We start from the raw sequence: 27,450 nt of genomic DNA on the forward strand, positions 1-27,450 counted from the left end.
TCTAATAAAGTTTTAGCATAAGAGCGTAAACACATTCTTTTTTTTTTTTTTTTTTTTTTTTCTAAATGACATCAGAAACAGCAGTATGCGACATTACGTGATGGCAGAGCTTCAGTTCATCCTTTGTCATTTTTTTTTTTTTTTTTTTATTTTATTTTTTTAATAAATAGGACAGGGGGAATGAATGAGAGAAAGAGGGGGAGAGAAAGAAAGAAAACCAAAGGGGAGAAGAGACGGTGAGAAGGAGGGGGAAGAGAGAGAAAAAAAAAAAAGAACTCCTGGGTCACCTGTATGGAGAAAAAAAAAAAAAACAAACAAAAAAAACAAACAGAGGAGACAGCAAACAACAAAGAGCAACATAATAATAGAGAAAACAAAGCACCATCACAATAAACTAGCTAGTCATAGATATCAATATTTACTAAATAATAAACGATATTGTGCAGCACGCAAGATAGACAGCGCACAGTGTGCTTTGAGGCAGCAGCCAAGAAAGCTTTAGTCCGCGTCTGTGAATACCCATGTGTACACCTGTGTGCATACCTGTGTGGATCAGCATGCTTGCATTCCAAAGGTTTCTCCATGTAATGATCTGCTAGGGAGTGTGGGGGGGCCACAGCCCCGTCCTCCAGGGTGTGAAGCGGGTATGGAGGAGATCAAAACTCCAGACATCCAGAGGCCCCCAGAACACAAGAGACCATGGAAGACCAACAGAGGGGCAGCCGCGCCACTGTTCCAGTAAGAGCTGAGGAGAGTCCCAGATGAGGGCTCGCCCAGCAGCCGTGGAGCAGAAGTCAGGGGGAGTTGCAGTGACGCGCCCGTGAGCTCCGCCGGCCCCCAGCTGTGCCTGAGTGACCGAGCCCCAGGCCGAGAGGCCGGGGGCACCCCACCTCCAAAGGGGCCCGAGCGAGCCCCAGGCCCCAGGCCCCGACAAGCGGCCGCCAAGGAGTGAGCCGGTATGTACCCGGACGCCCACCCCCAGACACAAAGAACCACCAACACACCGACACCTGAGGGAGTCCGCCACCGGCAGGGGAAGTGGTGGTGGGTGGAGATAGGCCTCCAAACCTTGGAGGGCCTGAGGTGTCCCCAGAGAGGTGGCGTCTGATACCCAACCTGACATATAGACACAGACATACAGGCACACACAGACACAAACATCCATTCCCACCCTCATGCTCTCATATGCACTCACTCCACACTCAACCAACGTGGAGACAGACATAAAGAGACGCTGTACACACAATCACACTCCCCAAGCATACTCTACAAACCGGGTCTAGGTACCCTTGCCCCTGGGGGGGGGAATTGCACCCAGACCCAGGTGGTGTTACCCTTTTCCCTGCGGTGGGGAGAGGCAGACCACCCCGACTCCGCAGCAGCAGGGAGGCCCCACACCCCAGACCGCAGTCGGACGGCCAACTCCTCCTACTAGCCCTCCCGCTCCAGCAGGCCGCAGAGAATGGGGGTGGGAGAAGACTCCAAACCTCCCTCCACCCGCTCATTGTAGTGTTGATGCATATGTGTTCTAAGGTGCAATTAAAACCCAGGAGGGCTTGGAGCTACCTGTAAACACATTCTTAAATTCACATAAATCACAATGAAATTTGGTGTAACTTTCCTTGAATCCATTCATTAGCTCAGTAATGATATATGTCAGATTTTATTGTACATATTCAAACATCATCTCACTATAAGCTCAATAGGCATATGTAACAATACAAATTTTAATGTTAAATATACCTGAGAGGTCAAAATGTCATCATTAGGTGAAAAGAACTGCTGATGATGTGAAGTGAGATGATATTTTTTTAACTTCAATGTGATTGATTGAGGCGACTTCCAGTTACAGTGCAGGATAACAGTGATTGACCTATGAAAGGCTAATAAGTAGACTAGAGGATTACCAAGGCAACTAGCCATCAGTGACAGTGATGTGCAGTAAGGGAATTTCTTCCTCTATGGATGGAGTTTAACTCCAAGACACTCCAAGACACTGGTGCTGTTAGTTTTCTACAGTGCTTAAGAGCGCCCGCTGAGGGAGAAATGCTAAACCCTTCAAAGTAAAAGCCCAGATATTTCTGGTTAGCACTTCCATGTTGGATTGCGTTATACTACAAGATAGCACAGTGTGAGTCCAGCTGGATGAGTGATACCTTGATTTGGTCAAACTTTTAAATTGAATGGCCTCAAATAAAAACAGGAAATAAAATACAGGAAGACTGTAGGTTTTTATTAATAGCTTAGCTTAGAGAAGCTGCTAAGCTGCTGTTACCAATAAAAGGAACAAAAAAAGCTTGAGATCTGAGAGAGAGGGTAAGTTAACTAGTCAATCCAAATAAAAAAAACAATAAAATAAAAAAAGGAACACAAAGCACACACTCCTTCAACCAGAGTGGTAAACATCAATAATCACACAGCCCAAACACTGCTTCAAGAAAGACATTGTGGCCTCCTCCTCTTCGTCCCTCACATTTACTCTTGAGGCTCATTGCTGAGTGGAGTCAGCTGTGCACAAAACGCTGCCTCCACAGAAATAGAGGTGGTACCTGAAACGGGAGGGAGAGAGGGCAGCACCACACACCCACACAACGAAACACAGCAGACCTGCTGTAGCTTTAACAGTAATGGTAAATCTCAATATTTTATGCTAAATGCTATTTCATAAACATGACAGTAAATGGCTTTTGACCAGAAGCTGGTTACAGTTTCCTTTTTTTAAGCAGTTTGTCTAATGCTTAAGCAAAGAAACAAAAGAAAAACCCTCCTCTCTCACTCTCTGACCTCTTAAACTATGAATTTTAACTTTAACCACTGATCTGAGACCAGTAGTCAGACAGACATTGCACAGCAGACTCTCTCATGATTGTTCAGTCTAATTGCAGCTCCTTAAAAACCTGTGATTAACATGCAATTATCCGCTGTTTGAAAACATGGAGATGGTGCTTGTGTGTCTGTGCTTGGAAATGCCCGTCTGTAAAGGTGTGAGCTGGTAGTTTTTGACTGCACATTTCATGTTTGGGTTTTTGGGCTTCTAGTGTAATACCAACTGGCAAGGAGCATGCACATCAGTCTGCCAATGTGCGGCAATGTGCGGGAGAAGACAGTTGTGTTGTTATTTGGGTGTGATTTAAATTCTTTAAACTGTATTAAATTGTATGCCATGGATTACAAAAAAGCCTCCTCTTTCTAAGCCAAAAAAGCACGACAGATGAAAAGGGAGTCTCACGATTACAATTTTTTGTTCCAGCATTTCAGGTGCTGTCTCATCTTGTTTCTAAGCCCTGAAAAGACCACTGTCTCCTATGGAGTCAAATGCAGACTGCAGCAATGCCAGCATTGTTGTGGATCTCAGACTACATAGCACTTAACCTTCCCTGCGCTCTTAACAGAGAGACATTGAGAAGCAAATGGAGACGGCGTGGAGCGCTGATAGCATCCAGGGGACAGATGGTGCTTATAGGTTTCAGGTCTATCTAGAGGTCATTATAGGGACTATAAAACAGAGTCTACCGTCATAAACTGGTCTATATCAGTTTACTCTGGTCTGTATTAGATACCCAGGATTAAGTTAACCCATTTATCATGGTGTGATATAATAATGGTTGTCTTTGATTTTCAAAGGGTGATACTTTGCAGATGAGGTGATTAGAAGAAATATACGTGCCTGCAGCTTAAAGTGGGCTCTGTTCTGGCTTCCCCGCTGATTGGGTCAAGAGGACATAGTATTGTAGGGTCTTCACCTTACAATATAAAGCGCCTTGAGGCAACTGCTGTTCTGATTTGGCGCTATATAAATGAAACTTAATTAAATTGGAGAGGAATGAGGTTTCCTAGAATTACATTATCAGTGAAAGCACTGCCACGATGTTATCTAATATGTCATGGTGCAATTTGATATGTCTGGATCTTCCCATGATAACGTCATGTTTGTTTTGTTGTGCAGTGCTATAGAATCACATACAGACCTCAGTTTATTGCAAATATTAATAATGGAAAACTGATGATTAATGTTGCCTCTGGTGAAGGTATACGCTGACAATTTTGCAATTCGAGTCATATTGCAGTTGGTCACCGGTGAGGTATGTGAATCTGTTTATTACCATCACCACTATAGATGCACGCATTCATAAACAGTACTGTGAGGGTTTCATGTTACACAGCATTTCAATAGCACACCCACCACGAATCACCTTGATGCCATTTCTTTCTTTGTGTAGATTTTCTTTCAGCCGTTACTTACATCATCTATGTTGACAGCCCCTGCAGTCGGTCTGTGGGTGCGTGTTTACCCAGTATTTTTCTGTAGATCAGGGTTTCCAAAGCACTTAGGCACTTATCCTTTTGCCCTCCACTACATGCAGCCCTATCATTGCTGTGACTCGGTGTCATGTTCCCAAAAGGCTTCTCCTAGACTTCCTGTGGGTGTGTGGGGACCTATAGAGTACAGTAATAAGAGTGGCACCGATACTTTTGCTTTTAGCCTACTCGGCAGGATTTACCATTGACCATTGCTAAATGTGTTGTCAAGTCACATACCTTGTTTGTTGTAATGCATGAAAAATAAGGTGGCTTTATTATGCTTGCCAAGTTTTAAAAAAAAAAACCCTCCAAAAAAACATTTACCTGAGAAGCTTTGTTTTGCTTGATTAGTCTGACCAACTGTGTCTCCTCCTAACCACAGTCTGAATCCAGCCAGGACTTAAATTTCCTCCTGCACAATTAAAACAAAACAAAACATTAGTCTGAGCTTTAGCTCTTAGAAGCTAGTATTATGGTTTTCTGAATGTACACATAAATGTCTATGTGAGAGGGGTTATGGGAAACTGGCAGTTTCAGAGAAGAAGCTAAATAGAAGCAGCTAAACTCTGCAGCCTTCAGCACCATTGTATGTTTTATTGGAGCCTCCAATCAAAAGCAAAAAAGGTTCAATCACGCCCTGTAACATCCTGGTTTCACAGCTGCCCGATCTCGGTGAACAATAACCCCGCTCTGTGGCGTTTCCCCACTTTAGGTCTTTCACATGCTTAAACAATGAAGCTTCAGCCTATAAGGAGCGAGGGTAAATCTTGTCACAAAGGGGGTATCGATTGGTAAAAACAATCTGTCAATGTCTCAGTGAAAAGTAAGTGTGTGTGTGTGTGCTACAAAACAGGGGACTGATTGATTTCTAATCTACTTAACTTGACACATTGTGGAGCAATACGTCCGCTCTGCAATTCACAGCCTGTAAGTAATCGAGTTGCGGACACCTGCTGTGGGAATTAACTCAATAAAGTTCTGTTTAAGTTTTGAACAGACTTGATCTTTTCTTTGTCCAAATCTCATATAATTTAACAAACTGGCTAACTCTGTTATTTCTCCATTTGTCTTTCAGATATTTCCAGGATTGCCTACTACACAGGTAAGTAGCTGACCCACAGTTGCCATAGAAATAGCAATTGGATAACATCAATTTAACCTAAAATATTGCTTTTAAGTTGCCTCTCGGTTTTTATTATTATTTACTCAAAGATAACATTTCACATGTGTTATCTGTATTATTTTATTCCCAAAAGGCAATGGCAGTGGGAATGTAGCAATGTATTATTGTATGACATGACCATAAGATATATATTATATCATCATATATTATTTGTATTATCCTATTTGTGGTCTACACAGTTATTTATTCAGAAAACAGAAACATGGCATCCTATTATAGGCATCCTTGAAGGAAGTGCACAAATATACATCGTCAGACTCTGTGCTTCTGCTAATGAACAGCTGAACTAGTAGCAAGTGCTTATTTGAGTCATGTTTGTGATTGTGTAAGACAATTAAAGCAGACAGAAAACAGAGGGGGACTATTTATCTGTGCGTTTGTGTCGACATGTTGGCCTCGTTAGTGAGCAGGAGTGAGGAAGAGAGTGAGAGGCTGTGTGTCAAATTAGAATATTCACACTGCAGACAGAAAACTTGAAACAACAACCCGAGGGTCGGGCTGCACGACTGTGGCCAAAATGATTATCAAGATCATTTTGCTCAGTATTAGTACCCCAATTATTTATGAGTTTATGAGTTTTTGTTGATTTATAGCGACTAAAACATTTTCATTCCACTGTCAACATAAAATTAGTCCTCCTTATTCACCTAAATGTAATGTATCGTGTAGAAAGAAAAAGATAAATAATTTAAAAAACAAAATGAAATCAACAACGCTCTGCTCCCGTTTTTATATTTTTGATAATCGAAACGTCTTACAAGTTTCTAATAAAGTATTTATTTACTGGATCTAAGTACATCTCCTATGTTTACGTTTTCCTGAAGTCTCAATTGCTCAGCGTGTTTGTTAGAGACATCTTTGTGCAGATGCAACTGTGTTCATGATTTCGGTGCGTCTTTGTGAGCTGGATGGATGCACTGCTGCGCTGTACAGATTTTTATGAATATCTGAGTTGACATTGGAAGATTCATGTTGGCACCCACTTCATGTTTTTCTTGGCCTTCATCCATTTGGTGTACTGGAGCTAGTGCTGTGTTTTGATTTTGTTGAACAAGTTAAGGTGTCATGCTTTATGGTGTAGGCTCTACGGCGCTCTTTGCACGTGATTTGATCCTAGTTAACATGACTTGTGCTAAATCTAAAGGCAATAATCCGCTTCCACGGACAAACTCTTCACCTTCTGCAGTGCTAGATATTTGTTTAATTTCGACAGTCTGCTATTTGTTATTCCAGAAAAATAAAAGCTGCGCTGTGCAGGGAACAGCTGCGATTGGCAGATGCAGGCATGTCGTCAGGCAAAGATTTAGGGAGCGCTTTATTTGCTTTTCCTTGGTTTGCTTTTGTCGATTATGTTCGTTTAATTCTGGGAGGCCAAAATCACAAACAAGATTAAAAATCAAATTAATTGTTCGGGCCTACCTTAGGACTTACTGCAGATTAGTGCTGCGTGTCCACAAGCTACACAATTAGCTCTTTGTCTGGCTTTAATCCCCTCCACTTATCATCTAGACAAATTAATTTATCAGATGATGTTACTTTTTATTTCTCAAAGCACCGACGTTTTTGTAACATGTTCAGAGCTTCCCTCTGGAGCATAGCTTAACAATGCTCATGGCCAGGTGTGAGGAAGTAAGAAAAATGAAAAGGAAGAAGAGTTGGTTGGACCGCATGTTTTTAGAATGACACCAGTGTCTTGTGTTTTATTTTAACATATTTCCAAAGTATAATTTTTGGACATTTTATTCATGCTCTAATTTCGGTGCAATCATCTAATTAGTCTAATCATTAAGTCACTTTATTTTGTGTTTGACAGACAGACGTCTGTAGTACTGCCTAATAACTGCTCTACAGATGAACAGGGGGAGCTTAAACGAGTTAATGAGCTGTGACCAAGTAAAAGATTGTGTGGAAATTGCAAGCAGAAAATAATTTGTGTTTAATTCATGAGGTAAAAATCTAACATGTTTGAAATTCAAAGCTCTTCACCTTCAAGGCATCGACACAAACACGCTGATTGTTCGCTAATAAAACATCACCACATCAAAGTGGATAGTGCAGATCTGAGGTTTACCTGCTGCTTTCAAATGTTATTTACATTAAGTAGGTAGTGGGTGCTGTGCTTCCCTCCTGTGCTTAAAAAACATGTTCATAAGCGCACAGCACAATATGAACAGAGACTTTGGCTCAGGCCCAAAAAGCTCTTCCCATTCATGGCAACATCCGGCCCCCTGACAAAAGGCTTTCAATAGTCCACACACCCACATCCACACTCTAACCCCCTTTCCCATTTTCATAACAATGGCCTATGCCTGAGATGGCCCGCAAATTATAGGAAACTCACACGTGCACACACACATGCACACCCAAATGGCTGCTCAGTTAAGCAGCTTTAGGACTTGGTGGCGAAATCTTAAGTTTTAAGCTAATTTAAGATTTTGTGAACACTTGTGTGTTTTTAGTATTCAGGCCTGTTTTTGTTCTTCAGGTGAGATGTGTTCACACATAATTAAACATTTTAAAAAAGCCCATAATTTGGATGTTTTCGTGCAGCTAAACATTTTCTCCAGTGTTAGTACATTCACCCAGACTTTGCCAGCTGGGTATGTTTTCCAACTTGCTGGCTGTTCTGTAACACAATATTCATGCAGCATAATCTGTGAGATTGCTCCTTTTAATTCATTGCTCATTTAATACAAATATTTTCAAAGCCAAAGTAATATTTTGGGCACTGGCTTAGTGCCACATAAGTGACCACGTTTAGTTGAGCACAGCCTTTGTTAACCAGCTGTATCCCTAAGGTATAGAGATGCAGTACAAACATGGATACCTGGTAATTAGTGCTATTTACCTAGAGACTAATGAAATGCTTGAATTTCACTCACCAAAACTTTTTGAATGTGCTGTAACTCACATCAGGCCATTGTATTTAGTGGATCATTTAATTACAAATGCTCCAAAACCAGTTGAGAGGTCCAGTTCAGCGACTTGAATTACTTAAGGTGAAGACCAGACCAAAATGGTGTTTTATACCTGGTTATAAACATTTTTTGTTCTCATGTAGTTTGGCTTTACGGAGGGAGATCTGCGGGGTCCGAATCGCTTTTAGAGCCAGCCTCAAGTGACTGTTTTTGGCACCTCGACGCTGACTTAGTTTTTCAGCCAAGGTTGCCGCTTGGCTGAACATAGAAATTCAAAGCAGTACTTAACAAGCAGCCTGATAGAGCTGGGTATGGGGACACTTTATTAGGGATAGTTGGCAGGGGAGCTCTGTGTGTTTTCTGGCTGAGGGGCTTTTTGTGCAGTGTGGAGTGTGATCTTCTGAAAACCTTGTGATTGAAGTGGGTTGCTTTGCCATATTGGGTGCAGCTGCTAGTTTACAAACTGGGAACAGTGTCGGTGGTGGAAGAAGGTTTTTTTTTTCTCTTTATAAAATAAATAACATATTTGTGTTTTTTGTTGTTTGGCTGTAACGGTGGTTTATAAGAAATAGAGTTCAGGGTGGTGTTGTGGTTGATTGAGCTTGCAAGACCCTGCATGAGTGAGGTCATGTATGCCATTATGAAACGACAGTATGAAAAGGACTTTAAATTCTGTTAATAAAGATATAGTTTTCTTTTTTATTGAATTTAAGTAATATTTATCTCCTCTCTTCAGTAACACATGCATTATGCTTGCAAGGAGGACTTTCAGAGTTGTTCTAAGGGACTGCTCTTTTGAGCAGTGTTAATATTAGTTCAAGATGAGAACTGTTCTGAGGTCAGCTTGAGCTAAAGTGGGAGGGTTTATTGCATAGAGGGGACAGGATTAGCATATTAATAGTTTCTGGCTCCTCCTACCCCTCCAGCAGCCCTCTCTGGAGCGCTCTCATTCCCCACTCAACTTTCTTTCTGTTGCGTTGCTCTGTCCTCTTTTACTTCTCATTCACCTTAAAACAGTTGCTGCATTTCTCTCTCTTTCTCTCTCTCTTGGCTTTGTTTTTTCTTGGTCAACTTTTTTCTCTTACTTTTGTTTCCAAGAGAAGATCTTTTTTTTTTTCTGACTGAGCACAGTAATTGCCTCTTGGTGTCTGACCACTAGCTAACTGAAGGTCCTCTGGATGCGCACTATTCAGTTGGATTTTTGGCTTTAAACTTTTTGCTCCCTCTCAACAACTCGGGGAACTTCGCTGAATGAAATAAGCCAAATTCGAAAGCCTCCTGACACTTCCAAGGCAACTGTGTAACTATGGAGTGCAGGCATGGGGCAGAAATCGGGCAAAAAGCAAACAGTGTGTTGTCATCAGAGAGGGGCCGCTGAGGAGTGGACAGGAAAAAAAAGGAGGAGTGAAGTTTGTGGATGAAAGTAACTTTCTGTCTCTGGAGAGGTTTTTTTTTGTGTTGTGGAGCTTTTGGATAACAGGAAAAGATTAAGAGAAGACGCATAAACAAGAAGAAACTTTCCCTGATTTTGTTTTTCTCTTGGATTTTCAAACTGCAGACAAATTGTCAGCAAACTACAAAGTATTCATTTTTCAGGATTGCTTCTTTTACCTCTCTATTACTGCAGCTTTTGCCAAGGAGAAGCAAACTTTGTAATGAGAGACGTTTTGTTTTTTCTTCGTCGGAGACGCCGTGCTTGTGTAAATTAGTGTTTGGATTATGAGAGGGTTTTCTTGCAGCTGTGTCAGGAGCTTAGTGTGTTTGTTTAACTCCTGCGGACGAGAACTTCACTGCATGTGATGCGTGGTTGTGAAGCTGCAGGTTGCCTGTCTGTCCTCGACGCGGACAGGCACAGGGAGGGAGAGACATGCGTTTCCATGGCGACAAGTGGCTGTAGCCCCTTCCCCATGTGTTGGGAGAGAGGTATGAATGAAATCTTCTTTCTGCATAGACTCCTCACGCTCACGGTGTGACATCTGACTCCATGGGAACTGCACTAGTGTACAGCCAAAGGTGTGTGTGAGTGTGTGAGAAAGAGAGAGATCTTAAGAGAGTTTTAATTTGTTGATGTGGAAGTCATCATCATTTGGGACTGGCAGATTAAGTTGGGATCACATTTTCTTACTGTAATCTATCACTCAACTCTTTCCAGTCTCTCTGTTTTGAGCTATCTCAGTGCGAGTGTGCGCGCGTGCCTGTGTGTGCACGCTCTCTCAGGTGTAATTACCTGCTAGCACATATCCATTTTCCCTTTTAATGGATGGGGAGAGGAGACACACAGGAAGAAAGGGAAGTAGAAAAATGGAGCATGAAAGAGATCTTGCTGTCTTTTCTCGCTTCCATGTTGACAACAGTGTGCGCACACACACGCTCTTATGTAGAGAAATTAGTTCTTCTCAGGCATTTCCAGATGGAGTTGCAATGAAATTCCAGGAAGTGCGTCTATGTCCGAACTTTTTATTCAGGAAAAATGGTGTCCTGCGATCCATTGTCTTCTCTGTGTTATAGGCACGGGTGCTTACATAATGAGCCTTGACCTTGACTGCACCTCTCTCTTTATTTCTCTCTCTGGTATCTTATTGTTCATTGTATTGTATCTCAGTGAAAAACAACACATGAAGAATAGATACTTGCAGCACACAGTTTGGAACAACGCAACGGTCTAAGGGGTGTGTGAGAACAAACATGCAACTAATGTAGCAGTGAAACGGTAGTGACTCCATTGACTATACAAATTAAAAATTACACATCACTGTCACTTGGTTATGTGTGCAAATTTTTGACACTGTTACATTTTATTGATAAAATAGTTATTTGTAGTTCTGCTTTCACTCAAAGTGGATTAAATTAAAAGTTAAAGTCTATGTGTCTTGACTAGTTCTGAAGTTAGTATTGTTATCTTGAACTGACTGGAGTGAGTACAGGTAGACCTTACTATTACTGGGTTACTTGGTTTGACCCCCTTCAAAACAGCTTAAATTCTTCGTGGCACAAATTCAAATGTGTTTTAAAATTGTTGCTTCACAGTTGCTTCACATTTATTGGCTCTTGTTCCACCACATCCCAAAGGTGCTCTTTTGGATTTAGATCTGGTGACTGTGGAGGCCGTTTGAGTGCAGTGAACTCACTGTTTGAGCTTATTTGAGCTTTGTGGGGTGGTGTTTTAACCTGCTGGAAGTAGCCATCAGAAGGTGGGGGCACTGTGGTCATAAAGGGATGGACATGTGTTGTCTAACCGGTACTTTGAAACAATCCCTCACACCATGACACCATCACCAGACCCAAACATTGATACAAGGCAGTATGGATCCATGCTTTCGTGTTTAAGGCAAATTCTGACTCAGCAGTTGAAATCAGGACTCATCAGAACAGGAAATGCTTTAAAAAAAATCTTCTCGTACAATTTTGGTGATACTGTGTGAATTAGATCCTCAGTTTCCTGTTCTTATACAGCAGGGTGGCACCAGGTGTGTCGCTGTAGCTCATCTGCTTCAGGCTTCAACATGTGGTTCATCCACCTTGTAGGAGTCTGACCATTCTCTTCTGACCTCTGAAATCAACAAGGCATTTTTGAAGGAGCCTAGAGAACTGCTGCTCACTGGATATTGTCTCTTTTTCTCTGTTTCTTGTGTGGGAAAGTCAGCAAATCAGGAGTTTCAGAGATATTTGAAGCAGCCTGTCCAGGACCAGCAACCTTGTCAGGTTCAAAGTCACTTAAATAATCTTTCTTCCTCATTCTGAGGCTCATTTTGAACTTCAGCGGCTTGCTTTGACCATGTCTACATGCCTAAGTTCATGGGGTTGCTGCAAGTGACTGGCTGATTAGAAATTTGAATTAATAAGCAGTTGAACCGCTGTGCTTAACAAAGTGGTTTGATTAGTCTACTTAAAATCAGGCTCACACACATTTGTGTTCTTGTACATATTAGGCTAATTACTCCACACAAATCTACTGTCATGCAAGTGCCCTTGGTTGGACGTATGAAACTAGACTAAATGTTAGACCCAGAGAATTATCATTATTCTGTTACAGAAAAAAAACTTTGTTTTTGTTTTTTTTAATGGGAATTGATTGTAAAGATATTTTAAAATATTCAACTATCACAGGATTTGTTAAGTTTAATAATTAGATTACTCCTTATTTAATTAAAGTCCGTTTTTCTCTCCTCTGTCTCTCAGAATATGACAGACACCTAGCAGCGGCAGTGTCTGCAGGGAAAACCATGGCGTCAGCCTACCTGGACCCCAACCTGAATCACACCCTCCTCGAAGGGGCCAAGTCTCGACTGAGTGCGGGGGGATCGGACCGAACCATGGCCGGCTCCGTGGACAGGGTTCTGAAAGTCTGCCATCACTTTGAGAGCAACACAGAAAATAGCTGCTGGTCTTCCAATATAAGATACGGTGATGCAACCGATGTCAGGGTAAGATGCTTTTTTTGTATAGTGTCACAATATTAGGGACACTTTACCATTAACTGAGACACACAATATTTATTTAGAGTAAGAAGTAGCCTTCACAGTAATAATACTCAGTGCTCATAACTCTCTCAGGTCAAAATGTGACAGTTGTCACTCAGGAGTACTTTTAAATTACTTTTTTTTTTTGTGCCATTTGTCCTCATCTCAACGTCCTAGCTGTCAGCACTGTTAAAACGGGCCCAAACGCACTGACAATATTTTGCTTGCTAATGCATGTCACCTCAGGGCACCATTTATGTGTGCGCGTGCTAGTGTAGGTTTACTTAGCAGGATGCTTTTAGATCCACCGCTGTGACGTAGAAACTACCTAGCTCTGCTCAGATTTTAGTGGTCATACGTCACTGCCGATCTCCTCTGCTCTCCTTTCATCCCTCTCTACTTCAGTATCTAGGTCAGACCCCCCAGCGTTTTACATGGGAGCACATGGCTCTGTGAGCATTATTGTGCGCGTGTGTTTGATGTCTGTCAAGTTGTTTGGGTGGGAATGTCACGTTAAATCTCTTGAAGTCTCCGACACAAACTCACGCAGACATAAACTAAAAAATCGATGGTCTCATCCAAAATGTCAGGGAAACATTGGCTGAGTTAATAAAGTAAAGCTTTTTTTTTTTTTTTTTTTTACCAAAAAGACACAACAAAAAGTTTTGTTTTATTTAAAACATATCAAACTTATACAGGTGTTTTCGGCACCCAGGGACAGCACAGATACATTAGAAAGTAATTATGCATATTTTACCTTCATAGATATGAAGTATTATTTGCACAGTCATCAGTCATTTTATTTCTCTTTTTTCCTCTTTGTCTGCAGGGGATCATCCAGAAGATTTTAGACATCAACAAAGTGCGCTGGACTTCATGTTTTGGCCTGCGGCTCAGTAACGGTCAATCCAAAGACCAAGTGCATTGGCTCCACCCAGATTTGGGCGTATCCCACGTCAGAGAGAAATATGAACAAGCACGGCCAAATGAAGAGTGGAGGTGCAAGATGAAGCCTGTATTTGTAATGTTGTGATAAGAGCCACTACATCAAATTGCAAGCTAGACTGCTGTTATAAGGGACCAGACAGGATCCTCCTATTTTGGATGGGTCACATTTTTTTTTAATTACTGGGGGATAAACTCAGGTGGAGGACTTTTAGCATCCCAGGGTCTTACTCACAAGTGAGGGGAAAGTAGAGCAGGAGCCTGAGACAGATTATTGCATCTTTGAAAGTGATGCAGATGCTCAGTGTGAAAGTGTCATTTTCACCTCACCAGTCAGTCTATATTCCTACCCTAACCTATGACCATGAGGTCTGGGTAGTGAGTAAGACAATAAAATGAAGACACAAGCAGCACAAATATCTATCTGGCCTCTCCCTTGAAGAATGGGTGAGGTGCTCAGTCAGCACTGGACTCAGAGTAGAGTTGGTAGAGAAGGCTGCCATCTATATGAGGTGTTTTGTTAATGTCCTACTCAGAGGAAAGCCTGGATTAGAACCAGGATGCACTGGATACTGGATGTTCTGTTGGCTGGCTTGGGAACACTTGCCTCTGGAAAGATGTAGAGCAGGAAGCTGGGACCAGGGAGGACTGGGTATCTCTGGGTAGACTATTTCTCCTTGACATGGCTACACAGCAGAAATGGATGAAGGATTTGTGGGACTGTCTTCAGGACGGTGAAAATATTTTCGATAGTTTATGAATAAATATGTTAATACAAAGTTATGTCTAAACAGGCTTCTAACGTGTTTTGACATATTGTTTGCCATCATGTGTTTGACTTGTTGTGTCAATTGTCCCTGTTTATGTGCAACAAAACTTAAACTAAACATTAGGTAATCTTATTTAAAGTTTATAAAGTTTATAACCAGGACCTCATGAGGTAGATGAGTTTTAGATGCTTGCGTCTCTTAAACAAGCCCCTTCCTGGAGGATGTTGAACTTGTAGGTTATGTTTTATAAACAGTTTCCTGCTTGGGTTAGACATGAGTTATTTGGCCTTGTAAAGTCAGTAGTTTCAAAAACGGCTAGCTTCAGCAGTCTGCCGTATTGTATTTCGAAGCAGAAGTGATTTATTGCAACTGGCATCATGAAAAATTGCGTGACCCGTCTGTCGAATTGTGATGAGAGCCCTTGTGCGCACGGTGCTGTGTGGCTGTAAAGGCTGAGTAGTTTGGATGTTAATGCTCTGGTATACATTACCTTTATTGTGGCAGTCTTAGTGCTGATTCTATTGTGAGGTGGAGACCTTTTGCTCGGTGGACATAAAGAGGGAGACAGAAACAGATGCCTGCTTTGTGTGACTAAGTCAACAACTATCTCTCTGTCTGTTTCTGCTACACTGATTTTTACAAGCACTCCTCTCATTTGCATTCTTGCATCTTGCGCTTTTGTAATCTCCCTCCGTCCCTTGCTGATTCTCCTCCTTCTGTTCACCCGCACATCTTTATATTCACATCACAAATAATCCTTACATTAGTGTAACGTAGTGACGTCTCTGTCTTCTTTCTCTCCTCCGTAGGTATGAGTTAAGAATCCGATATCTACCAAAGGGCTTTGTGCAGCAGTTTACAGAAGACAAACCTACTCTCAACTACTTCTACCACCAGGTACAAACACAAACAGATGCACAAGCACACAAGAGACACCCAGACACACAAACATATTTCATTCCCTGCCAGCAGCTAGCACTAACGCATATGGAACTACTAGAAGACACCCTGCAAGTGTGTTTTTCTTTGGATAATCTAGGTCAGCAGGATTGCCTGTATGTGTGTGTGAGCGAGATGACCCTCCATTTGTTGAGAAGTAAATGTCTTAATAAACACCTTTGCGTATTTGCATGTTTCAGGTGAAGAACGACTACATGACAGAAAACGGAGATCAAGTGGAACAAGATGTAGCTCTCAAACTGGGCTGTCTCGAAATTAGGTAACACAATGTACTCCACTGCTTTTGTTTCCATTTCTTTGCATGCAGATTGCTGTTTTTTCTTTCAATATCAAAGAATAAAAGGTTCAGTCCAAGTATTAAGCGCTCTGTTTCCTTTGTTGTTGCTGGACGAACAATTTAAAGTACAGTTTGAGTTGTTTTCTTCACCATTGCAGAATGCACAGTCTGTCTGCCCGTCAGCTACACTGATAATTCTTGCCAACATTAGTCAGTTTATTATTCATTGTGCAAAGCAACAGCAGTTTTTGCATTTTATTGAAAAAGAAAATGAAAAAAAAAAGACCTCACTCTTTCTCTCTTTCTCTCTCCCACTGGATTCATTTCTAGGAGGTTTTTTAAAGAGATGAGAGGAAATGCCCTGGACAAGAAATCTAACTATGAACTACTGGAGTAAGTATTATCTTCATAAGCAAAGAGTTCCAGGAGCACAGTTCGGCTCCCAACCTCTCTGGTGCATCAGTCCATCCTAATCTCATCATTTCTCTTCCTGGAAACGTGTTTTGAAACACCGCTTTCAGAGCTACAGATCAGAAAAAGTAGCACAGTGTATCACTTTTTGGCAGAGGAAGTTTCTCTTGACTTGACTAGAAACCTGGATTAGTGCAAAAGAAATTGAATAGATTTTAGGAAGCGGGGATGTGAGCAACTGCAAATTGAAGCTGAGTATATTTGCAGTCCTTGTTGTTACATTTACGGGTATTAAAGAGGAAACCGTTCTATGTTTTTCACTCATGTTATCTCAATGCGTTGTCCCACTGTGGATTCTCTGAAAGATGGTTGAAGAATTTACAAAGTGAACTCTAAATGAGGCTTGCCTCTAACTTGGTGTGACTCTAATGAGCTGTCCTCTTTCACTCATGTCTTTCTTTCTTTCTGCCCGTCAGCCTAACGAGCTCTCCAATTAATCCAGAGGAATGTTTTCTGTCTTTTCTTTGTCTCTTCTTCTCATTCTCTGTCTCTCTGCACCATGTTCACTTCCCCTATTTTTATCTGGTTTTCCTTCTGTGCTCTTCCTCTCTTTGTTTTGTCTCCATCGTTCCCTTGCTGCCTCTCTCAGTTGATTGGAAAAAGATGTTGTCTCATGCATATTTTAAACCAACAAGAGAGCGAGATGGAAAGAGCTACTAGGGCTTTGATACAGGAAGCTGACAGTTGGCCATCAGAGCCTGCTGGGCCCTTTATGAGCATTAAGCGCCAAAAATGTATAATGCGCTTTGGGTAATGTATGGCGCTGTTGGCTGTAGTTGATCCATGTTGGCCACCGTTTTGGATTGCTGGCAGAAAAGGCAGAGACTTCTGTTCATCTTTTAATTAGAGTTTTTCACCTCTGCTGCTTCTTTTTCATCTTCCATTAGAAACATTATAACAAGTATAATTATCAGGTTTCTTTGAAGAGATTTCTTATTTGACACCATTTATGCCCAATCAGAAATTCACATATTTTTGGAAACTTTACCCTTTATGTGTTTCCTTTTGTACACATTTTCCCTATAAATGGTGCCGAGTATTCTATGGCTTGACCTGTAAAAGGTCTCTATATTGATTTTTTTTTTCTTACATATACAGTTGAGATCTGAGAGATCTTACATCTATCAGTGGTCTTTGAAATTCTTCTACATCTTGATTCAAATCCACATGTGTAATTTGAATGCATTGGATGTAGTTGGAAAAGGCACACATCTGTCTTTAGGTTCTAACAGTTGGTGTCAGATGTCAGAAAACCAAGGAAGGATGTGGAGATAAAATTGGTGAAGATCTGGTGAAAAACATAAGAATGCCCAAGAGCATGAAAGTCGTCATCATTCCCAAATGAAAGATGTTTGGACCACCGAGGGCCGTCCTAGATCACACAATGGCAGAATCCGGCCCCAGGGACTGAAATGGCACCCAAACCCTCTTAGCATGGTCTGCTAGGGAAGCAAAATAATCCCCCAAAATAAACAAGAGGCTGCCTTATGCTCAGGAAATTTAGGGGAAATGACAGATGTGGGCCTTCAGTGCGGTTTGATTCAATTTCAAATTAGTGTATTTGATCGGTGGCCTCTGTGTGTGGCCATATGAGACAACTGCGACACAAGATGTAGGCTAATCTAGGTGGGCTGGTGTCGTTTTTACATGGAGTTTTCTTTTATGTTGGTTTTATTTTTAGTCATCAAATATGTGGCCTTCTGCTTATTTAATCTAAGTCAGTTTGGCTCTCTGGGGAGGGAAGAAAAGTTGGAAGTCATTATCCATCAAAGCCTCATGCAGTCATTGTAGCCAGAGGTGCTTTAACTCGATATTACTTTTGAGATTGCTCTAACACATTACACAAATGTGAAAAATCGAGTAGGTCTGCACTGTAAGCGTTTTCTCTCATTGGAGCCACAGAACATACAGTAATGTTCATGTAAACGGTCAGCTGGTTGCAGTTGGCTGTCATCTTTGTGGAGCCCGAGCAGTGCTGTTTAATCAGTGGGCCTTTGTCAGGGCTCGTTCTCTGAGGTCAGCTTGATTATATAATTTCTGTCTGTGTGTATTTCTCGTTGCTCCTGTGATGACATGCCTTTGATTTTGAGAGAACCGTTTTAGAGAGGAGTTTCTTTCATGGTCATTTTCTAAAAGAAAGTTTAACAATCTGGGAGAATTTCTGAAAACTACATTTTTATATTTTTAATTCCTGTTTCAGACTTTTTTATTTTAATTCTAGTTTGACATTTGACCTTTATTGGGGAAACAGGAATAGGAAAAGGGGGATGCAAGCTTCCAGCCTTTCTCCCACTCTCTTCACTTGTCTTTTCTCCTGAGGGGTATGAGTCATTAGCCAACTTCCTGTTAAAGCTCTGCTCATCTTTCTTTGTCTCTGTGGTCACCCTCTGTGCACTTCTTCCTGCAACTCTCTCTCCCTTTCTGCCTTCATCGGTTTTCTCCAACCCCATCTTTAAAGGAAAAGATGAGTAGTGTGCTGTTGTCAGCACTTAGTCATCGCTTTCGGTTTCTTGTCTTCTCTTGCCTGCCCATTTAACTGTATCTGTCTGTGTCTGCTTTTGGCAATACCCCAGGAGAGGATGAAACACGCATCTGAGATCAGATAAAGACAGAAGTGCTTGCCAATTAACATTCTTCTTTGTAATTACACCACCATAAACATTCTGATGTTTTCCTCCTGTCTTTCTTTTTTCAGGAAAGACGTTGGTTTGAGGCGGTTTTTCCCAAAAGACCTGCTGGATTCAGTTAAGGTGGGTTTCATGTCCGTGTGGAGAGCTTGAGTTCAAAAACAAGGTCAAACTATTGATCTTGCAAACTTGGGGGCTTTACACACCGAAGGTCACAAATTTGTGCAAATATTTTTCAGAATTATTTTTCCGAACCAAACTCGATTTTTCAGATCCAAATAAACAGATCTGACCAATCAGACCGCTGCATCTGGCAAAAAGTGGCTCAAAACGTGCAATGGTACTGAATATACACTGATATACGTCAGACACCCAGCTGTACACTGCTCCAGGGCAGTTAGGTCTCTGAAATTATATTTCTCTGCCTCCTCACACGTGGTCCCAAATATGTATGAAATGGTCGTGATACAGCTTCAACTCCTGGATCTAAATCTCCCTGCAGGTTCCTTCTCGTGAGAATTGGATGAACCCAAAATTTTCTTGTTTAGAAACATCAGGACCTTAATGTCATTCCCATTTTTGACACGTATTTTTTTTTTTTTTTTTTTTGAGGACAAATTTTCTGCACAAACCCAGTGTGTTTGGTGTGGATATTCGTTACACTGCAAGTCTGGATGTGAAATATTGTGTATTTCCACTGGTATTGGAGTATCGGTGTGTAGTTTTATTAGCAGATTTCTAGTAGCTTCATCTTAGATTTTTCTAATGAGTTATTTGATGTTATCAGACATTGTGAGGTCCAGCAGATTAAATGTGAAGCAATCTAAGAAAATAGAGAAACATTAGAAAAACCTTCATAAATTATGAAGTAATGTGATGAACGTTGTTTTTAACCACAAAGAATAATTTCTGCTAGGTTTACACTTGCTCGAGTATCGTATATATCCCAGTATACAGTTAACCAAGTAGTCAGCAGTTATTGAAACTACTACTGCGTACTGATGTGCTACTCAATGATTCAATGAGGTCAACTTACCGAAGTAACAGGAAAGTATGACATATTGTGTATTATAGTTACGGATTCCTGTTTCTTTGAGAAGACCTTTTGGTTGGCTGGTCGTATGTGGTGGTGGTGCTTCTTGCATATTGAGCAGCGTCTGCGTCAGTGATAAATTTACGGCACGTGTTTATGAGAATGGTCTTGGTGTGTGTGTGTGAGAGAGAGTGTGAAAGGCCCGGTGACCCGAAAAGGTCTTGATGTCAGCAGGCGGGGAAGACAGATGCTCTGCAGGAGAGAGAGAGACCGTGTGTTCATTCTGGTGTATCTCTGTGATGGGTATGCGTGACCCTCGGGTCATGTTTAAACCCACTTTCTCTCTCCAACAATGAAAAGGGAGGGGGAGGTGTCAATATACATCTCCTTCACCCCCCCCACCCCACCCAAAAAAAAGAAAAGAGGTCTGTCAAGCCTTGTTGACTCCTCTCGTCTCTTTTTCTGCTCCTTTGGCAGACGTCACAACACTCACTCCCAAGAGGTCTGTTTTATAAACCGCGAAGAGGCGCACAGTGACACACATGTGCAGTGAAACATCAGTAAATTGACTCGATTATAAACGTCTCCACAGAATATTTTATTGCAGTGTTTATAATTTGTGTGACCACCTGATCTGAATTGATGCATAGCTGAAAGAAAGGACTGTTTACTTCAGAGAGACGGAGAGAGCTGAACAAAAACAAACTAATCAACAGAAAATGAATCTCTGGCTAATTTAATACCTGGTAAATGTTTCCAGTCTTATCCTCACTGTAAGAATGTTTCAATAAATCTTGGGGGGGAACTACTTTCTGTTGAATAAATCAGTCACTTAGTAGAGGGGGGAAACTGGGGAGAGCTTAAAAAATACAAAAAAACATCAAAACACAAAAAAAAATATAAAATATATGTAAGCTTGGTAAGTGGCTGCCACGATTGGTCTTTTAAATACCATTTTGTTTCTTGCAGATTAATCACATTTTTGACTTGCAGTTCTGTGTTTAATCATTTATATAATATGTACTGCCAGTTAAATGCAAGAGGAGCTGTGGCATGCTCACATGCTGCACATTTGTGTTAGTGTTTGTGTGAAACACAGAGGGAGCGAGCACAGCTGCCATTTAGGTTTGTGTTGTTCACTCTGGTGAAAGAGAACTGTAGTCATTTAATGAGATTATTCTCCCTGAATGGACTCTACTCACTCACTCACACACACACACACACACACACACACACACACAGACAGACACACTAAACCCAGAGCAGATGGCCGTGATAGTAAACAGTGACTGATGTTATAAAGAGCAGATTCTGTTCATTCACATTGACTGGCCGGGCAGCAGGTTTAGCAAAGCTGACCTCTGGGAGATTTGAAGATCAAAGTTGACCCGGGCTGAACGATTGAAACAGTGCCGCACACTTTATTAAGGATTGGTATGATAAGGTTTCAGGATAATATAACAAAACCTATGGTCATAGTTGCAATATGTTTAGTAGAAGAAATAAAGAACTTTAGTTGGAAAATTCTTTGACTTCTTAGCGTGTCCCTAAAAACACGTTATTACTTTTAATTCACTGATCTGTATACTATAATACATGACAATGTAGTCATGAGTATATGGTGTATGGTAAAAATGTGACTTAATATTAAGATTTAAAGTTCCAACAAAATATGTACTCCCACAGCTGTGTTGGTTACTCCTTGTTAGTACTGGGTTGGACCCCCCTTATGCCCTGTGAACTACCTCAATTGCTCATTACATAGATTCAACAAGGTGCTGGAAAGTCCTCAGAGGTTTTGTTCCTTATTGAGATGATGATATCACACAGTTGCTGCAGATTTGTTGGCCGTATATCCCCAAGGTGCTGTATTGCATTGAGATGTGGGTACTGTGGAGGCCACCTCTGTACAGTCATTTTAAAAACACAGGTTTGAGATGATTTGAGGTTTGTGACATGGCATGTTATCCCGCTGGAAGCTGCCATCAGTTGCTCACGCATGATAACTGTTATTTTAGGAGCAATAAAGCAACTTTTTGTTGGTGAATCAGTCGTGCTTCGCAGGGACAAAAAGAAGAACTTTGTATCACAAATCGTGCGTATGGCCAGACTGTTGTGATGCTTTGCTGTGGAAAAACCAAATAGACTAAAATAACACTAAACTGCTCCCAGTGACTGCTAATGAAGTGAACTAGTGTCAGCGAATTGATTGTTTTGTGCGTGTGTAAGTGGGGTGTTTAGATGCAGGTACTAGTGTCCTAATTGGTCAGCCAGTTGCTATAGAGACAGTCAGTGTGTTGATGAAGGAGCTGATAGCCACTCGTGGTACTTCCTCTCAGGAAGGGTGGACACTTTGGACGGACGATATCTGTGTGTTTATGCGCATTTGTGTGGTGGAATTCTAGGAATTAAAACAGTGAACACCTGGCATCAGGGCTCTGTGTTGCTGCAGTGAAGTTTATATAATACAGTTTTTATTGACAAATCAATAATATTAAAGTAGCACTAAAATGAGTTAAATATTAAATTGTTATATGAATATTTCTGTCCTGAATATTTATTTCTGTTTTATAGTAAATGTTTAGTGCAGACAAATGTGTAATACCAAGTCATTCAGGCTGCCTGAGATCAGTCCGTTGGGTGTTTTTGTCCAAGTCAAGTTTGCAGTCGGTTAATCTAATAAATTCTTTGTCATTAAACTTATAATGTGCAGAATGCCCCTAATTGCTATTCTGTTTTAAACCTATGCATGTTCCTCTTGCAAGCCTGCTAAATACTCATCTTTTTTCCATCTATATATAAAAAGCAGTTCATAGGATTGTCTGCATACTGAATGTGTGTTAATTTATTTATTTTCCTAATTATGCATTCAGTGTGTGCGCGCAGGACAATATGTTGTCCATTTTTGTGCCAAGAGTGTCAAAGAATAGAGGATTAAATAGCAGAATGATCCTCCTTGATGTATTTCTCTCTACCATCTGTCTGCTTTGTGTTGGTGACATAAGAGATCAAAAAATTCACATGTGAGGCTGTGATTGTAATGCCAGCAGACCCACACGTCCTTCAGCAAAATCCACTCTGTAAATCTGTACACTGTACAATGTACACTGTAGATGAATGGGCAGACTGTTTGCTGTTTAACTGAGTATATTTTTTCCATTTTTTGTGCAGGCTAAAACGCTTCGAAAATTGATTCAGCAGACATTTAAGCAAGTAGCCAACCTTAATGATGAGCAGTGCATCCTGAAGTTCTTGGAGATACTTGCACCAATTTACCGCTATGACAAGGAGTTCTTCAAATGTGCCCTTGGGGTAGGTTGAGTCTGCTGCTCAGTTTCACTCTGCCACGCTGCCCTCAGGGAGCGCTGCTTTTCCGTGTTAGGTCGACCCCTTTTGGTGGCGTCAGGCTTTGCATGTATCCAGCGAACAATACCTGCAGACATGTAAGGCAGAAACATGGTTCTTACACAAGTCAAGCATCTGGAGGGATGACAAGTATTGAGACTCCCTTCTAGAAGGGCTTTGATGCTGTCCCTACTCCCTTTCCTTGCTCATGTTTTATTTTCTGTAATTTTCTCCTGGCCTGCCCTTCTCCCTCCTCCCGGTCTGTCTCTTTTAACTTGCATCTCATCCTCTCTTTAACAGTCCAGCTGGGTGATCCAGGTAGAATTAGCCATTGGGCCAGAGGAAGGAATCAGCTACCTCACTGACAAGGGGTCCACGGTGAGTTTCTACAAAGAACATAAAGTAAAACTCATCCAGGTTTATTGCACTCTAGTTCATGATCAAAGAAAACTAACGAGTGTAGTTCACATGTTTTACTTTAATTTCTTGCGTGTGTTGCTCTGTCCTCAGCCCACCCATCTAGCAAATTTTAATCAAGTCCAGTCCATCCAGTACTCAGCTATGGAGGAAAAGGACAGGAAAGGCATGCTACAACTGAACGTAGCCGGAGCTGCTGAGGTATCACTACCCTCTCTGTTACTGTGATAAACTATGGAAAACTTGACTGTTGGCAAATAACAATTTTTTCCATCTTATTTTACATACATGTAGTTAAAAAAGATCACATTTTGTTATATAATAATCATCCATCAACTCTTTATGAGCTTTTTATGAAGAAAAATGTTTGCTTGAGTCTTGTGAGGTAAGTAGAAGGTTTTAAGGTACCTTTTTTTCTTTGTAGGTGATATTTTACTATTGTTTCACTTGGCAGCGTCATTCTGACCTCTAAAGATCAAAAGCTATTTTCACTGTGTTGCTTAGTTTGTCTACAAGAGTGGTTTGGTTTACTGTTACCTATATGATTTGATGTACTCACATGTAAGACATGCATGTATGATGAGTTTTTCTTGAACATAAGGGCTGAAAATTTCTAGTGATTTGCTTTGTTTGTGTTTATGTATGTGTTTGAAATAATAGCTATCTGTAACAGGCCTACTATGCTGTGTTTGTGTAGCCTCTCACAGTTACGACAGCATCTCTCACCACGGCGGAGAACTTGGCTGACTTGATTGATGGTTACTGTCGACTCGTATCCATGGAAACTCACTCCTTCATTATCAGAGTTCAGAAAGGTAAAGTTTGATCGCTCCTATATGTCAGTTAGTTTTTTTTGTTTGTTTTTAAATTGATGGTATGAAACTTTTCTTCTGTGCAAAAATGTATTTTCTAGGGTTTGTAGGGATAGAATGGTAAAAATAGAAAATACTTGTCCTTACACTGCTGGATGTATTTCAACAATTTCTGTTCTCATGACATTTGGTTTTCTTTGTGCTGTGCATACAGCCATGTGTTGTGTGAGTGAGGACACATTATTCATTGCAAATTCATATTTCTGTCCTCTAGAGGGAGAGAGAGCGCTGCCTTCCATCCCAAAGTAAGTACAGACCTCATCCTTGGTATAGTTATATATATATAAAAGGAAAGAGTTGCCATGTTCCAAGATCAGTAACTGTATTTTTCTTTTTTTCTGTCAAACTGACCATGTGTGGTTTGGAGCCCTGATGACAGAGTTTTACTGAAAATAAAAGGCCCATAGCACTAAATAATGTGCATGTAGAGACTTGTAACTTGATATCAGAATAAACCACAATACTATATTTACATCAAATTAATTTCCAGGGAATTGTGGTTTTGAGAATTGAGTATTATGTAAGTAAACACAGACAAGAGCATTTCTATTGTAAAGTCTTTCAGCAATGCTTTGTCAAAGTTCTGCTCAGTTAAAATTCAGAAGAAAGTGACTGCTGATAGTAAAGTTCAGAGGAGGAATACAGAAGCTGCAGCGAATTCATTCTTTTACTTTTATGCCCGGTTTTGGTTTGGGCTGCATTTTTTGTTTTGCAGCTTTATTTTCCGAAAAGCTTCCGGGAAAGAACCTTGTAATTTACATTTTCACTGCAAATAGAGATTTTGAATTAATTCTAATTAAATGCGTGAAAGCTTTCGTACGCTTTGAAATGACAACAGTGAACCATTGTTTTCTTGGGCTTTGTTGTTGCTTTTTTTTTCTAATGCACTTCCTTTCCTCCATTTAATCTAAAATTATATAACTAATGGCAAGTTGTGGAGAATTAGAGGGAATATGGGGACCTTTAAAAAGTTTGTGAACAGAAAAAAACTGAACAAAAACCCTCAAATGTATTTTTTCCCCCCCAATAAATGAGCCGTTTGGGTTTTTTGATGCACAACTTTCCTAATGCCCACAGCGTTTTATTTGTTTATCTGTAGCTGTTGCAGCCGGGTAGATTAGCATGATTATGTTTATCTATCAGCTGTTTAAATTCAGCCTCCAGCAGTTTATCTTTGTTTTGGTCATTTCAGCTCAAATCTGTCCCGCTCTCTCTTTTATCTTTCTCCCACTCTGTGGCTCTGGTCAAATAAGGATATAAGTTTAGGAGCCAAATATTTTCCACTTAGGGTTTTTAAACACTCTTGAAGTCTCCTCCTCTTGCTTTCATTCGCTCACTCCCTTTGCTCACCCACCCTCTCTTTTCCCTTCTGTCTGTTGCTGTCTGTGATGTAAAAAGATAGTAGTAGAGCTCAGCTGATATAGGAAAAAGAAACCACGGCAAAAGGAGAGAGACAGTAAGGATTAGTTTACCTTTGAAGAGTTGCATGTGTGCAATGCATGTGGACAACAGCTTCCATCGTTTCTCCTTTTCCTTTTTTTTTACCGTTAACTTTAAAAATCGCTGATATTGATGTTATGGAGGCATAAATGTAGTTAGTGTATTTTTGTGTGTGTGTCTGTGCAACTGTTGTCTGATTTGCTCTTGGCTCCTTTTCTCTAGACTTTCTAACAGTGAAAAAAAGTTAGAAGCAGTCCGGAGTGGAGTAAGAGCGATCTCTGTCTCAGGTAAGATACAAAATCAAGCACACTCACTCACAAAGAGGCAGGTTTAGGAGGAAGATGAGCAAGAGTCTGCTCATCTTCCTCGAAGCTTCCTCGGCTCCAGCTGTCTTCCCGTTGTTTCATAATTCAGCTTTTTGTTTTTTTCCCCTCTTACTCATTTTCCCCATCATAATCTCATTGTTTTCTCCTCTGTTGGGACAGCCTCTCCCTCTCCGTCATCCACTTTGTTCCTGCTTTCTTTTGTTTACATCTTCTCCCCTCATCTTTCTTCACTCTCTCACATCCATTCACTCTTGTTTTCTCTCTCACACTCTCATCCTCTCCCCCGCCCTATTGGCTGAAGATCTTGTGACATCGATGCCTCCTAAGCCAACCAAGGCGCGGCGTTTCCTCCTCCCCTTTGTCTTCTGTTCAGATTCGCCGCCCAACGGTATCCTCGGCTCTCATTGGACAGTTAGCAGAGGAGCATATCCACAAAATTGTGATGTGGCAGAGTGAAATTCCTGATTTGATGACCGCGCTTACTGAATAACTTCACATAAGGACACACAGACAGTCTTTACAAAACCCACAGTACTGAGGAATGTTAATTAAAATGTTACAGTAATAATATGTGGGTTGTTTAAGTGATTTATGGTACTCATTTAGTGCAGGATGGGTCCAAATATTTGACTCGCTCTTGGTTTGTTTTTTGTGGGGAGAGTTTTTCTACATTTTAGATCTAAAGTAAAAAGTGATTTTATGGCTAAAACACTTTCTGCTCCATCACAATCTGTCCCCTTCTGCTAAACTGTCTTTGACTTCGTTGCCTTGTTGCTTTGACTCATCCAGTCTTACACACACACACACACACACACACACACACACACACACACACACACTTTAACCACAATAACAGGTTATGCGATGCTTCATAACCACACCAATGCTCACTAAAAATAAAAGACTGTAATACAAATTAAAAAACTATTGGACAAATATCTCTGCCTGAGGTTTGTGTATGTTTTTGATGCATTAGGAATTTATTTCGTAGCCATTAGTAACCAGTCTTTACCCCTTACAAGTCTAATGAAGATGGATCTATTCTGTTACTTTCCAACATGTTTTTTTCCCCTATTGTATTGTTGTGAGTAGCAGTAGCATGTG

The 27,450-nt window shown here is 40.8% G+C and overlaps 1 protein-coding gene across 10 annotated transcripts in view; it reads left to right on the forward strand.

The window, feature by feature from the left end:
- The window catches only part of ptk2aa (protein tyrosine kinase 2aa), a 66,631-nt gene that overhangs the window by 15,168 nt on the left and 24,013 nt on the right, over positions 1–27,450 (forward strand). For 4 of the 10 annotated variants that reach the window (XM_076879434.1, XM_023155357.3, XM_076879435.1 and 1 more), the window contains exons 2-14: positions 5,378–5,404; positions 12,583–12,827; positions 13,693–13,862; positions 15,388–15,475; positions 15,718–15,797; positions 16,146–16,208; positions 18,982–19,036; positions 23,118–23,258; positions 23,592–23,669; positions 23,802–23,909; positions 24,406–24,523; positions 24,795–24,825; positions 26,243–26,307. In XM_076879434.1, coding sequence (XP_076735549.1) covers positions 5,378–5,404; positions 12,583–12,827; positions 13,693–13,862; positions 15,388–15,475; positions 15,718–15,797; positions 16,146–16,208; positions 18,982–19,036; positions 23,118–23,258; positions 23,592–23,669; positions 23,802–23,909; positions 24,406–24,523; positions 24,795–24,825; positions 26,243–26,307 — 1,269 coding nt within the window. Of the gene's footprint in view, positions 1–5,377; positions 5,405–9,384; positions 10,327–12,582; positions 12,828–13,692; positions 13,863–15,387; positions 15,476–15,717; positions 15,798–16,145; positions 16,209–18,981; positions 19,037–23,117; positions 23,259–23,591; positions 23,670–23,801; positions 23,910–24,405; positions 24,524–24,794; positions 24,826–26,242; positions 26,308–26,647; positions 26,735–27,450 lie in introns of those variants that run through there. The other 6 variants (XM_014413888.4, XM_023155358.3, XM_076879437.1 and 3 more) reach the window with 4 other exon arrangements.

The sequence above is a fragment of the Maylandia zebra genome, linkage group LG22, assembly GCF_041146795.1.
Source record: "Maylandia zebra isolate NMK-2024a linkage group LG22, Mzebra_GT3a, whole genome shotgun sequence".
Taxonomy (NCBI): domain Eukaryota; kingdom Metazoa; phylum Chordata; class Actinopteri; order Cichliformes; family Cichlidae; genus Maylandia; species Maylandia zebra.